The 14,456-nt window shown below is 42.9% G+C and overlaps 1 protein-coding gene across 1 annotated transcript in view; it reads left to right on the forward strand.

Annotated features, from left to right (window-relative positions):
- EML6 (EMAP like 6) overlaps positions 1–14,456 on the forward strand; it is a 215,429-nt gene that overhangs the window by 152,773 nt on the left and 48,200 nt on the right. Inside the window, 4 exon segments of the mRNA XM_032497555.1 lie at positions 2,750–2,902; positions 3,071–3,202; positions 9,776–9,864; positions 13,586–13,762. Of these exon segments, the coding sequence (XP_032353446.1) occupies positions 2,750–2,902; positions 3,071–3,202; positions 9,776–9,864; positions 13,586–13,762 (551 nt within the window).

Below are 14,456 nucleotides of genomic sequence, written 5' to 3' on the forward strand. Positions count from 1 at the left end.
TCAGCTAATATTCACTGAGAGCACCTAGTAGATGGCCCCAAATATGCTGGGCAACGGGGATTCTGTGTTTGTTGTTACAGATAGAACTAATCACATGTAGAATTGTTCCAGAAGGCTGGCCTGATCCAGTCTTCATTTTCCTTGCACTGCACAGACACTTGCCACCTGGGGGCAATATGTCCTTCCTCTTCTCATCAAGAACTGTGGGAGTCAGTTGAAACACATCAGCTTGTAAAGAATGCTGTTTATTTTTATGTCTAACCGTCTCCAGAACTGACTTACATTACTGAAAAATGAAAGCCAATTATATTAAAAAAAATAGCTAATATCAAGAAATGAATAAATATGTATCAAACACTTATATGCACTAGAACTAAGAGGTGTACCAAGAAGGACAAACTCAAAAAGCATTTATGGAGTGGCTTCTAGGTATCAGGCACTGAGGCTCCCAAGATGAACAGTCAATCTCTAGTGTCAGAGATGGACAAGATTTGAACAGAGTCCCAGCAACAGATGGCCCATTCAAATTGGGTAATTTGAGGAGAGGCTCGAAATGGTACTATTTATAAAGGAGTGAGCAGCGTGTAGGGAGATGACCAGGGCTAGTGCAGCACGATGCAGCCAGTAACAGCCGGGTAGCACGACCAGTCCCTGGGCCTGGAGGGACCAAGGAGGGCAGTTGCTGGAACCTTGAAAGTGATTGCTGTGCGAGGTGACAGCAGGCAGGAGCTGTGACCGTCAGCCCAGAGACTCAGCCAGCCTGCGGTGACCCCGCAGGGAGGCGGCTAGGGGAACACATACCCCCACCTCCCTCCTTCCTTGCTCCCTTCCATCCTCCCTCCAGTCTCCTGCTCATGCTCCCTTGACCACATGTAATCACAAGCCAGGGGGTGTGGGAGCCCATTGATACAGTCCATGTGGGCCAGCTCCACAGAGCAGGGTGGAGAGTGGGTGAGGACAGACAAAGGAGCTCTGGCACAAACAGGGTATCACGGAGGCTCAGTCAGGCCCACTGCCAGGGACAGCTCCATCGGGGAGGAAACATGAGCGCCGAGGCTCAAAGGATTTGTGAAAGTGAAGACAGGAAAGGACGAGACTGGGGTCTGGCCCTCAAGTATTTGTACTTGGGACTTTTATGAAGAGACATGGGATATTCTAGGGGGATAAAATGAAAAATGGTGTCGAGACGGTAATGACGATAATGACAGCGCTAATACTGCTGAGCCAGCGACTGTGCTAGCCCTTCGCCTTCGTCTTCACTGGAACCCAGTGAATAAGGCCTTTATTATTTCCACTTACAAATTTGGCAGCTGAGGTACAGACAGCTTACGTTGTTTGCCCAAAGTTGCACAGCTAGTAAGTGATGGACCTTAATTCAGACCCAGGCAGTGTGGCTTCAGAGAGCACAGCAGTGGCCTCTGTGGGACCTCCGCCATAGTGCTTCCGGACTTCTAGGTGGTGATAAGTGATGGAGTCAGCATTCAAACCCAGGTCTGACTCCAGAGCCCATGCTCTTACCCATTACAGGACTGAATAATTTGGCCACTAATTTATATTGGAGAAATGATAGACCAAGTCCTTAGTGTGAGTGACTCGAATATCAAACAGTGGACTTGATTCACTAGGTTAAAAATCAGGTCAAAAGAACCACTGCCAGCACATCTTAGAGAGGATGGCCATTCAACCCAGTTGACAGCTGTTGTCCTTGTGTAGGTGTTAGTAGCTCCCCCTTTCACTCTCGGGTGTCCTGATCTGTGTGGTAAGTTATGAAGCTTAGCCTAATCTTGGTGGCTCTTCTCAGGAGCAGGCTGGTCTTCCTGGTCTTCCAGCACTGGTGGCACGCCTGATTCATAGAAGGTAAATAACGGCACAGTGAATGAAGGAAGAGAGGAAGGGAGGTGTAGTTTATGAGCCAGTTTTAAAGTTTTGGTGCTTTCCTCATGCCTGAGGCCTGAGGGGTGTGTATGCTCCATTTGAAATACCTTAGCACAAGGCTGCCGGACTGTCCCACCCTGGGGCCGTGCCTACTATAGTCTTGACAGTAAGAACAAGGGTGACATTCTTCAGTAGGATTCCTATTAAATGTACCCCAACAGAGTCCATCCTCCCCAGTCAGAAATAGCTCCGTGTGACCCTCCAAAGTAGTAGAAAACATTGCTCATGTAGCACCCAGTACTGATTAGTTTTGCAGATACCTCTGCAGAGAATGTCCATAGTCCATTCTTCTCATGACAAAAGAGGCCAGATCAAAATCTTCCACCTCTAGAATTATGCATTAGGATCCATGGGTCAGAGAATTAGAGTGACTCAGAGTAGAACAAGGAGCTCTAAGGCAAGTTGTGTGTGTCAGCAGTGATACCAAAAAATAGTTTCCAGAAATGTTATTACAGAGCTTTCCTTCTTAAATATCACCTCTTAGGAGCAGAAATATGGGTTATATTAATCCTTTATTTTCCCCATTCACTCCCCTTGTCTTTTGAAAAATTCAGATACTAAGAAATGAATAGATAAACCTCCAATAAATTGAAAACATATTGTTAACATTATGATCATTGTCCTTGAGTTTGGAAGAATGAGTTGTTCTAAATTATAATGTTTTAATTCTTCTCAAGTGTAGTGTGAATTTTAAAGGCACAGTCACACGTCCATGCATAATGCACGTATTATACAGATTTCCCCATCTCTTCGTTTTGTTTGTTTTTGGTAGCAAAGTCACAAATCATAACAGTTCTTTGTGGATTCTTTTTAGGTGGACGATGCTGTGCCTTCTCCCCTGATGGGAAAGCCTTAGCAGTTGGCTTGAATGATGGGAGTTTCCTGGTCGTAAACGCTGACACTGTTGAAGACATGGTCTCCTTCCATCACAGGAAAGAAATGATCTCTGATATTAAATTTTCAAAAGGTGAAGATGACAGCAGAAACTTTAAAAAATGTGTTGGGATAAAAAGTTACAAGAGTGGACTCTCTTAAAATATTTCCTTGGCCTTGAACTCATTTTAAAATGCTCAGTTCCTGGAAGTAAATTCCCATCTAAAATGTTTTGGTGTTAACTGCACACTTTTCTTTATAGATACAGGAAAATACCTTGCTGTGGCATCCCACGACAACTTTGTGGATATATACAACGTCCTTACAAGCAAAAGGGTCGGCATCTGTAAAGGGGCTTCCGGTTACATTACACACATTGACTGGGACTGTAGAGGTAAAGTGGCTTTTAAAATATACTTTCAGTTTTTAAAAAGTCCATTCATACGTTGTTTCCAGAGAGAATGGCAGTTGAGTTTTAAAGCTAGACAACATATAAACAGCTGTGATTTTCAACCCCGAGGCAGCTGCTGTTAACATTTTGAGTATTTTCCCTTCTTTTTGTTATAATTACTACTACTACTATAGTTATTATTAATTCAAGCCATTGAGTTTTAAGACAGGTAAAGATACACGATGCTTTCTGTTACCACGGCAAGTCACCTCTTCACCTCTGGGTCTGGCATGCTGTGTCCTTGCCTTCTGTCCCCTCCTTACTGCTTTCCCTTTTTCTACCAATTCTCTACCACTTGGGAGAACTGCCCAAGAAGTTTCAAGCAATTTTCACCCTCCACTGAAGGTAGAAAGCAACATTCAGCTCACCTAGAGATTGTCTGCTCTCTGAGACTCTGAACCTGCCCCCCACCTCCTCTCAAGCATGCCCACAGATGCCACGGGGATTTGTCAATTTATTTTACAAATCTAGCTTTGCCATGTGCTTGGTTTTACACCAGAGAACGTGGAGGATATGGAAATGAGTGAAACATGGCTCCTGTTCCCTGCAGAGCTTATAACTTAGTGAGGGAGACACACTAGTGCCTGAACAGGAGCGCAGACTGGGTAAGGCATTGGAGTGAGAGATGGTGGGTCACAGGGGAGGTGGTGAGCGGGAGCTTAGAGCGGACCAAGGCAGCGTTGAGCACCCAGGGTGCCACATCCGTGCGTCCACTGTAGGGTGGGCCACTTTTAAATCCCATCCCAGGGTCTTGGCTGATGTTAGAGTCTGGGGCAGTCATTTAGGAGTGGGCAGGACCCCAGCCTTCAGAGTTTTAGTCCATTGGGGTAGACAGTAGTGTCTTGAGGAAAGAGCTCCCAGGGAACCCATGGAGCCTTCACAGAAGAAGTGACCTTTGAGATGGATTTTGAAAAATGAGTAGAAGTTCACCAGCTGGCAGAGTCTGAGACGGGCTAGCATTCCAGGCTCAGAAGGAACATGGCCCGCCACAAGGTGGAGGCAGGGAGAGTTGGGTGATTAAGAAATAGTGATGCTGAGTGGCTGCGGGCACGAAGGGCAGAGGATGGGAAGAGGCAGACCAAGACAGAGTGCAAGGAACTGTTACATCATGCCTGCAAGTGGAACCCTGAGCTTGACCCTGTAGGCATTAGGTAACTCTAAGGGATTTTGAGTGGGGCGTTCCTACCCTCTTGGGGAGGGTGTGTGAGCCTGGAGTTGGAAATCAACTAAAATAAACCAGGAGAAAGAGAGAATGAGGGCTTCAACCAAAATGAGATTCTTCCAGAAATGCCAGCATATTTTATTTCGAGTATTTCTTAAAGTAGTGGCCATAGACTAACCTTCCTGCCAGGCAGGGGTTTAGTTGTAACTATACTTGCTGCACTGGAATTTGGACTTAATTTAAGTGTTACAACCTACAGGCATTTTACACAGTGCAGTAGATGGAAAGAAGGCATGCCGTTTATTGTGAGAGGTACAAGTCCCAACAAGGGCAAAGGGAGATCAGATAAGTCCTCTCATTTTCACGTTAGGGCCTGCCGGACACAGTGCCCAGGGCACAGGCTGGCGCTTGTGATTGGCTGGGACACTGGTGGCCTGGGAGTCATCTAGGAACCTGTGCAGCCCTGGGGGGTGCATGGGAGCGGCTCCTTCTCAGCCTTGTTCTTTGATATTCCCTGCTTCATAGTTTAAAAAAAACAAACAAACAAGGATTTCACCCTATTTCTTCTCTGGCTAACATCCCTAGATATACCCTCTTGTGAGAAAAGTTTAGAACATTGAGGGCCAGTTTTCTGCATATATGTAGAAGAGAGTATAGTGAGTTTTATTTAGAACCCAACACACACACACTTGACACAATATGTGAGATCCCACCACCACAACAACCATTAGGGGGTTAAAACCAATTACTATTTACATTTTATGGAGTGAGGGACCAAGAGAAAATGAAACACAGTAAGTTTTGGTTGGGAAGATTTCTTTAAAATTGTTTTTAATTGTGGTAAAATAATGCATAACATAAAATTTACTATCTTACCCATTTTTTAAAGTGTATGGTTTAGTGGCATTCAACACATTGACGTTATTGTGCAGCCATCACCTCCTTCCGTCTCTAGGACTTTTCATCTTGTAAAACTGAAATCCTGCAGCTGTTAAATAATAATTCCCCTTTCTCCCGCCCCCAGCCCCTGGCAAACACCATTCCAATTTATATCTCTAAGACTGTGACTATTCTAGGTACTTCACACAAGTGGAATCATACACTATTTGTCTTTTTGTAACTGACTTATTTCGCTTAGCATAATGTCCTCAAGATTCATCCATGTTGTAACGTGTCAGAATGTCCATCCTTTTAAAGGCTGAATAATATTCTGTCTTGTGACAGAGCACATTTTGGCATCCATTCACCCATCAGTGGACACTTAGGTTGCTTCTACCTTTTCACTATTATGAATAATGCTACTGTGAACATGGTGGATGCAGTTCTTTGGAGTATATACCCAGAAGTGGAATTTCTGGATCAAATGATAATTCCATTTTTAATTTTGAGGGGAACCACCATACTGTCTTCCACAGCAGCTGCTCCATTTTACATTCCCACCAACAGTGCACAAGGGTTCCAACTTCTCTGCATCCTTGCCAACACTTGATATTTTCTGGGAGGGGGGTTTCCTAGCAGCTATCCTAAATGGGTGTGAGGTCATATCTCATTGTAATTGTATTTGCATTTTGGGAAGGTTATTGCTATTAGTTTTCATTCTTCAAATGTGTAGACCCTGTGTCAGATATAGGGCTATAAAGAGGAGTAAATAGAAAGAACAAGATCTTGGCCAGGATCAGGGGGCTGCCACCGGGAGGAGCCTGGGTAGAGGCCGGTATGAAGGCCCTCGGTGTGGAGCCATTACCTTGCAGGAAGAGAGGCAAGTCTCACTATTTCCATAATTCTGCCCAAAGCCAGAGTCTGTGGTCCAGCCGGTGCTCAGGATGATGGAAAAGGCCCTGGGAGTAAGGAGGCCGAGGTCTTTGAAAAGCCACTTTGTCTCTCATCCTATGTGACCCCTTCAGTCAGATAAAAGGATGAGACCAAATGGTTTCTGTGGACTGAGAGAATAGAATATTTTTGATTTTTAGGGAAGAGTTACACCATCTGGAGAGTAAGAGCAAGTGTGCCAGTGAATCTTCCCTGGTTTAACTCCAACGTTACTGTCATGAGACAGGTGTCCTGTTGATATGCTTATGCTCTTGATACCCCAGTTCCTCAAATGCCTGCCCTCAAGCCCGCGCCAGGCTGCCTCATGATCAGACAGCCTAGCTTTTCACCGCAGGGCTTTGGGGGCTTTGCAGGGGCTAGGGAGAAGAATTTAGGAGCAGCGATCTGTTTCATTCTTTTGATGCGGTCAAAAATAGTGAACGCATTTGTGAGAGCCAGCTGGCTTGTCAGGGGCAGGCAGTGGCATGGCTGTGGCGTGGCTGCCAGCCTCCGCAGGCAGCCTTCCGTGTCCATGGCAACTGCAGGTCTCAGGAAAACCAAAAAGCACATCGGGCTTTTGCAGGAACATCAGCTACCCCTGAATGAAAGCTCCTGCACAGAATGCTTGAGAATGAAAAAATATATATACATATGGAGAGAGAGAGAGAACATGGAAGGGTATTTTCTAGCTATTATTAGTTCATTACTAGAAATATCAGGACTCTTAAGATCTGCTACCAATTAACATTTGAGCCATAAAAGGACATCTCATTCTGATTTTCATTGCAAATGGCCTAATGTGTTTGGTACATTTAGTATCACTTTTGGAATTGTTCCAACTTGTAAATTATATAGCATCCAGGATGACGTATGTGAATCACTTAGTGGATTATAAAGCTCTGTGCACCTGCAATATGTGTGATTTACTGTACCTGCTTAGTGCTGAGGATGCCTGTCTCTTTCAGTTCTCTTACTCTGGGTAGACATGAATAGTGGATAAAAATGAGAAGATTCTGAAAGAATAACAATTCAGCGTCAAGTTATACAGGGATTACATGGACTTTTGCCCTTTGCTTCCACTCCTGTCCTCAGAATATTCCAGTAGTTACAGAGCAGCAGGCAGTGGAAAAAAGGGAGTGGTGACCTAAATAGTTCCTGTGCTGAAAAAAGAAAAGATAGCAGTAAAGAAAATTTGGGGGGGGGGGGCAAACACCCATAATTCTACCTTCCAAACACAAGAATAATGGATTTTTAAAAAATTTATTCACACCCTTGGTTTCAAGGAACAGAAACACACTCAAGCCAGCTTAAATTTAAAAAGAATACAAGATGACTTTATTGGAAAGATAGGGATATCTCAGAGAATCCAAGCGTAGAAAGCAACATCTCCTGAGAAACTGGCTTTAGGAATGAATTGGAAAGTTCCTAGAACCCAAGCAGACAAGCTCCCCCTCTTCCTCTCCTGCTCCGAGGCAGCCTGTCTCAGTGTCCACTGCTCTCCTGGGTCTGGTGCCTGCATTTGGCCCCTCTCTCTGCAGCGGCACAGCCTAGCTCATTTGCACATGGCCCACTCTCTGTTGCCCCAGAATGCTACCCTCAGTCCCAAAGTCCTCATCTCTTCCCAGCAAGGCATCCACCAATTCAGCCTTAGATTCCAGTTTCCCAGGAGAAAGAATTTTTGATTGCCCAGTCCCAGTCTCCAGCCGGGCCCCTCCTGGGTCAAGGTCCACCTCCAGAGCACGAACGTGACCACAGGGGCCCAGCCCAGGTGGAGGAAGTTCTCAGGAGAGAGGTGGGGCTGGGAAGGTATCCTTGGTGCTGCAAAGCACTTCCGGTGCTTGTCTGTTCTTTTGTTGTATTTAACATTCCTGCAGTCATAAAGTACTTCATTGAGCTATTTTAATAGTTTTTGCTTTGTTTTATGAAGTATGATCTTTGAAACCATGGCGTGAAGTGATTTGTTAGGATTATCTGAGAGCTATAGTTGTTTGAGTTCTCTTAGATTACCTCATAGCCAAAAAGTCAAAAATTTATCTATATTCAAATAATGTTTTCATTGAATCTTTTAGTCATTTTCCTGCATCCTTTGTTATTTGCAGTTACTTTTGAGAATTCTAAAAATATTCTTTGCAGATAGGTCTAGTTCACTGGAAAAATAGTGATTACTCATTTTCTTATAATGCTAAATAGCCAAAGCGAATTTCACTCCCTTTTTTCTTTTCTCATTGTGTATGTTGAGCCATAAAGTCAGAAAAACATACCCATTTCAGAGAAAACGTTTTCAAATATACTTGCTCCTCACAGCCAAGGCAAAACCCCCTCATCACCATGTTATAACTCAGCAAATTGGAATCGATTCAGGTCTCAGTTACGAAATGAGAGAACCTTGTTTTAATTAGTCACTTAGAAACAGACCTGCAACTCCTGAAGTTTAGCCAAGTTAGATTTCAGACCTAAATGGTGCCAACTTAAATGTGAAAGAACATGATATAAATCACAGAGTTCTTACTTTGGTATAATTTTTTCCCAGAAGGACATTTCAAGACTTCTAGATGTAAATCGTTTTGGAAGAGAGGGTCAGAAAATGCTAGTATGTTTATATATACACTGAATTATCTACAGATGAAATGTTAGGATATCTGACATTTGCTTCAAAATAACCTGGGGTGAGGGAATGAGAGGACATTCATGAAATGGGCTGGCCATGTGCTAGTCACCCTTGCAGCTGGACGTTGGGCACCTAGGGCTTCCGTATACTGTTCTTACTTCCATGTGTGTTTACTATTTTTCATAATTTAAAAAATGCTGGAAAAATACCAAAAAGTAGATATTTTGAGTCATTAAAAATTTCAAGCCATAAAGGATCATTGACATGGTAGGAGGAGAATTAGGAAATCTAATCTGTTTCAACATTAACCAAAATGAATCAAAGATGATCATTTTACATCAGACTGAAAGATGATTTTTGCTCAAACATTTTGTTTTGGGCAAAGTCTTAGATCCCTTTACAAATTTTCAAATAAAGGGGGAAGGATGGAGTGGAATGAGCATTCACAGTTTATTTTGTGCATCCTTGTCTTCCTGTTTCTAAATGTTAAAGGGCAAATATAGAATTTATATCTCAGTAAACAACGAGGTTTTTGCTTCTGGTGCCATAATTCTTACCAAAGCAGTTTGCTTTTATTACATCTCTGTGCTAGGAGGCAATGGGGTAAAAGAGAAAAAAAAAAAAAAAGATTTCGTCAGGCTTTGGAAAAATAGCTCCTTTCAATGCAACAGAGTAAAATATAGCAAACTGGAGTCTTCTATTTTTGAAGGATGTTCAAAGTCAGATTTTATTTGGTTCATATTTTTAAAAATCATAACTTTGGAGATTGTACCCTGCCATGTAATTGTATTTTCACACACTTCTGGATAATTCAGCATATATTTACTCCATTTCGGAGACTTTGATTAAAATGAATCAAAATAGTTGCAACCATGCTTATCACCTTGTAATAAAAAGATAAGTGCAGAGTTTAATTGTCTTTATTCTTTTGTAACAGGAAAATTACTGCAAGTTAATTCAGGTGCCAAAGAGCAACTCTTTTTTGAAGCTCCAAGAGGCAAACGGCATATAATAAGACCTTCAGAGGTAACAGTCATTCCCATAGTGCTTTAAAAAGTTATTTCATGAGGATTTATTATGTTCATTTTAGTAAAACCTATCACTGTTCACTAATGTGGGTTATATTTAGTGTAGCTTTGAGCTTGATCATTTCTTACATTTGACTGCTTCCTCTGGTTTCCTGCTTCCTGAGGACATGCAGACTTACTACACCACCGACATAGCAAGGCTCAGTCGGCATTCTGCTTAATCTTCCTCTGCCAGAAGACAGTGAGCTAACAGTTCGGATGCTACGTAGTACTTTTCCTCTTCCACATGTCCTGTTGTTTTATGCAAAGCTTTTTATAAGCATAAATCTTTGAATCATGCTTTCTCAGGGTTTACTGTTTGTAATAATAAGCAATACCTTCTGCGACAATAAGATAAATTATTTTTCAAAACAAAGCTATTCACAACCTGACCATCCTAATGTAGCAGAATGTTTCCTTTTTCCACATTTTCCTCATTCCCTTAGCCATGTACATAATTTTTTAATTGTTGAAATCAAATCTTAGGTAACATTTTTGAATCCATGAACTAATGCCTGCTTTTGTGGACCAGCACCCCTTTCAGAGCCTGCACAGCACTTCCCTGGAGTGAACCCCGCTGGCCAAAAGGTCATTGCCTGATTGAGCACTAAGGACGTTCTTTTAGTCCCAGGAGAAAATCTGACCCATTTATTTGCTAGGTAACAGAAGAAATATTGCTTCCTTAGAAGAAAAGAGGTTAAGGGTACACTGCTGAGGGACAGGCGTCTTCCTCTCTCTAGCCTCAGTTAGCCAGTAATATAAACTATCTGAGTATCCTAAAGTACTCTCAGAGACGCCGACTTGCGTCCACTTGTAATACTTTCACTGTTGCTAAAGGAATATAAGTGCGGTACATGAGAGACACAAGCTGCTATGGGTGATGGCATTGTATTCATGGAAACTTGAAAGTGATCAGTTGATCTCATTCCCCAACTCCAGTTTATCTATCTTTGATCAGTCTTTGTTTTAACTTTTTTTATGGGGAAACATTTATAGCTTTGAGTAAGGGATATTTTTAATCATACTGTTCATTCACTGAACACCTGTGGAATGTGCCGGGCACTTCACACACCTATACTTCAATCCTCACAACAGCCTTGTGTGATAGTTGTCAGTCTCATTTTACAGACAGGGACTAAGGCTCCATGAAAGTTAAAGGACCACGGAGCTGTGATCCCAGCCTAAGGGGTCCGTGTGTGACTCCACAGCCGAGACCACGCAGCATCCCTGTACATGGCTCCACCTGTATTTTCCCTTCCTGTTTCAGTGCCCCAAAATAAGTATACCAAAGTAACATGCAGTCTAACCAAATGGTGGAGGGGGCATAAGGCCAACTTGGGACAGATGAGCAACTATTATGTTAAAGAAAAACAAAACATACGAATGGGAAATCTGTGTTGTGAGGCTTCCTGAAGGCCAGGCTCGGCTCTGGAGAGTGAATAACTTGTCAGTCTGCAGTGCACATTCGTTGTCCCAGAGACTGACCTCTGTGCTGCTGTTTGAGGACTCCCTCCAGCTGGTGTCTCCTCAGCCTGGCCCCCCCGGTGTTGCCACTGCCAGGAGCTCCAAAGAGGTAGCTCGTGGTTTTACTCATCAATGTTTGACTGTGAAGGATTTTGAAAAATCTCCTTTTCAAAAAACTTTTTTAAAGAAATAGCCACGGTGAAACTAATACAAAGGTTACCTAGCAAAGTGTTAAAAATGACAAATATTAAAATGTCCACTTATATCCAGCCGCCTGATGCAGTGTGGTGCCATTAAAGCCGCTCCATACCAGGAGGCCAGCCCTCTGAAACTTAGCTGCCCCTCTACTTCCTAAACAGGCTGCGATTTAAGTGACCACCTCTCCCTGGGCTCCAGTCAACTCCTCTGCAAAATGGTGATGATAATGACATACCTGCCTGGGGCAAGGTGCTATGGAAGACCCCTTGAGGGCTCTCCTTTCATCTAAACTCCAGGGGTTTTAACAAGTTCATTTACCCCTTTGGGGTTTGTGGGTTACAAGGATCTTTCTTAATGCTTCATTTAAAATGCAACTTCTGTAGGTTTAAACAAATTAGACATTTGCTTCCCCTGGAGAGCACGGTGTCCAGATCTGGCCCAGGGAGTTCTGCTGGGGTGACAGGACAGTGAGCGGTACCAGCTCACTCCCCTTTCCTCCCTGGATAACGAGTCCAGGGAAGGTGCCACCCATGGAGGTGGCATTGGAGATGGACAAGGAGGGTGTCAGAAATGGAACCTGGTACCCATCAGGGAGTCAGTGGCCAGAAAGCCCATTTCTAGAACCAGAGGGGAGGTTCCCTGCTTCTCTTCCTATGAAGGTCAGTTTAGGGTGTCATAAGGAGTTGGGGAGACTCCACTTGACCCGCAGGAAACTGAGGTAGTTGTTGGGGAACGCCTTCATGTCACCTCAGTCTGTGGCCCTGCCTGAGGCACCCCAAATCACTGGGTCAGCCACAGCTTTTTAGCTCCAATTCTGCGTGTGTCCAGAGGAAACACAGAATGCTAAATGAGGAGAAATTTGAGCAAGTGAAATATTTATAGCACCTCCACACTGTGACTAAAATCCTGGCTGCATCTTTATCTTAACATTTCTCTTCTAAGCAGTGGTACTAGGCAGAAAACAACAGAAATGGAGGCAAGGTGCATTAAGAACATGCGAAATGGTTTCCAGGTCCAAAGGGAGAATTCTGGCCTTTAATTTTAGCTAATAACTTTTTATACCCTTTTAAATGTGCTATAAAGTGTTTATGTAAAGAAACTAATGTGAAGGTATATTAGTGGACCTTGAATGAGAGTAAATGAGATCACATCCCCCAGAAAAGTCTGATCCACAGTGATAGTTGTGGTGTTTTATTTTTTAAAAAAAAGAAAATCTTCAATTTAATCAGGATTTAACCTATATGAACTGCAAATATTCTGTCCATGAATTTCACACAAAACTGTTTTAAAGAATAAATATTTGTGTTAATACAATATGAACAGCTTTTAATTTTTAAGATGGTCTCTCCAGAGCATAAAGAATAATAAGCTAGCTGCAGAATCATATTACTCTTTCCTCCAAGGAAGCAGCCCTGCAAAAAGTTATGTCCTGTGACTTTTTAATATACTTTGCTGAATGATCAGCCCCATTGATCAGTCTAGCTCAGTGGTTCTCAACTGGGAGCAATTTTGCCCCCTTCCTCAGGGACACTGGGCGATGTCTGGGGACAACCTGGGGAAGGGATGCTACTGGCATCCAACGAGGGAGGACAGGGATGCTGCTAAACATACCACCAGGCACACAGACAGCCCCTGACAGCAAAGATGTATCTAGCCTAAAATATCAGTAGGGCTGACGTTGAGAAACCCTGACCTGGCTTATGGCATCTACAATGATGAATATCTAGTTAAGAACAAAAAGACTTTGTCATTGTCAGATGTCCAGGGTCCCAACATGTTCATCTTATCTAGGAGAAGTTATATGGAGATTTGACTGCAATGTTGGATTTTTGAGACAACTGCATATATCACTTAAAAGATGCAACTGAGAATTTCTGCACCACAGCCTACAACACAAATGCCTGGTGTTGGCAGTCACTAATTACAACTACTCAGCCTCAATTTGTTTCTTTTAAATAAAACAAAAAGATCTCTAGGTTGTGCAAAAATATATTAATTTTTCCTTCCTTCTTTACAAGATTGAGAAGATAGAGTGGGACACGTGGACCTGCGTGCTGGGGCCCACCTGTGAGGGAATCTGGCCAGCACACAGCGATGTGACCGATGTAAATGCTGCCAGTCTCACCAAAGACTGTTCCCTCTTAGCCACGGGAGATGATTTTGGCTTCGTTAAGCTCTTCTCATATCCTGTCAAGGTAATATTGCATGTTTACTATACATACCTGCTCAGTCTCATTAATAGCCCAAAATCTAGCTATTAAATCTAAGTAGATTTTTAAATATTGAAGGCATAAGCAATCAATAATGTTATCTACTGTATCAAGGTTTTTTATACTGTATAAAAACCTTTGTGACATTATGTTTACTGTTTTGAGTCACATTCTGGTGGCATAGAATTCCTCCCTGAAAGGCCTTCAGTGATCATCGAATCCAACATCTCACAAACTACCAAGTAAGGCTTTTCTGTCCATCTTGGACTGGTACCTTTACTAGCAAACTTCCAGAGATGAACAACTTACCACCTCACAAAACAGCCGATTCATTTTTAAGTAGCTCCTGTTGTTGAGCTGAAATTCTTCCCCTTTAGCCAAAGTTCTGCCTTCCGAAGCCTCACTGATTCCAGTCTCCTCACAGCCTTCATGGGTGGAGGGATCGTATTTGACTCCCTGAAGTCTCAGTTTCTCCAGCCTCAACATTTCCAGTTCCCTCAGTCATTTTGCTTGTGACCTGGTTGCCAGCTGCCCCCTCCCTCTAAACATAATTCATTTTATCAATTCCATTTTTTTTGTTTTGTCTTCCAGTTTTATTGAGATAATTGACATAGAGCACTGTTTAAGTTTACGGAATACAGAGTAGTGATTTGACTTACATACATCATGAAATGATCAC

Source organism: Camelus ferus, chromosome 15, assembly GCF_009834535.1.
Source record: "Camelus ferus isolate YT-003-E chromosome 15, BCGSAC_Cfer_1.0, whole genome shotgun sequence".
NCBI classification, from domain to species: Eukaryota; Metazoa; Chordata; class Mammalia; order Artiodactyla; family Camelidae; genus Camelus; species Camelus ferus.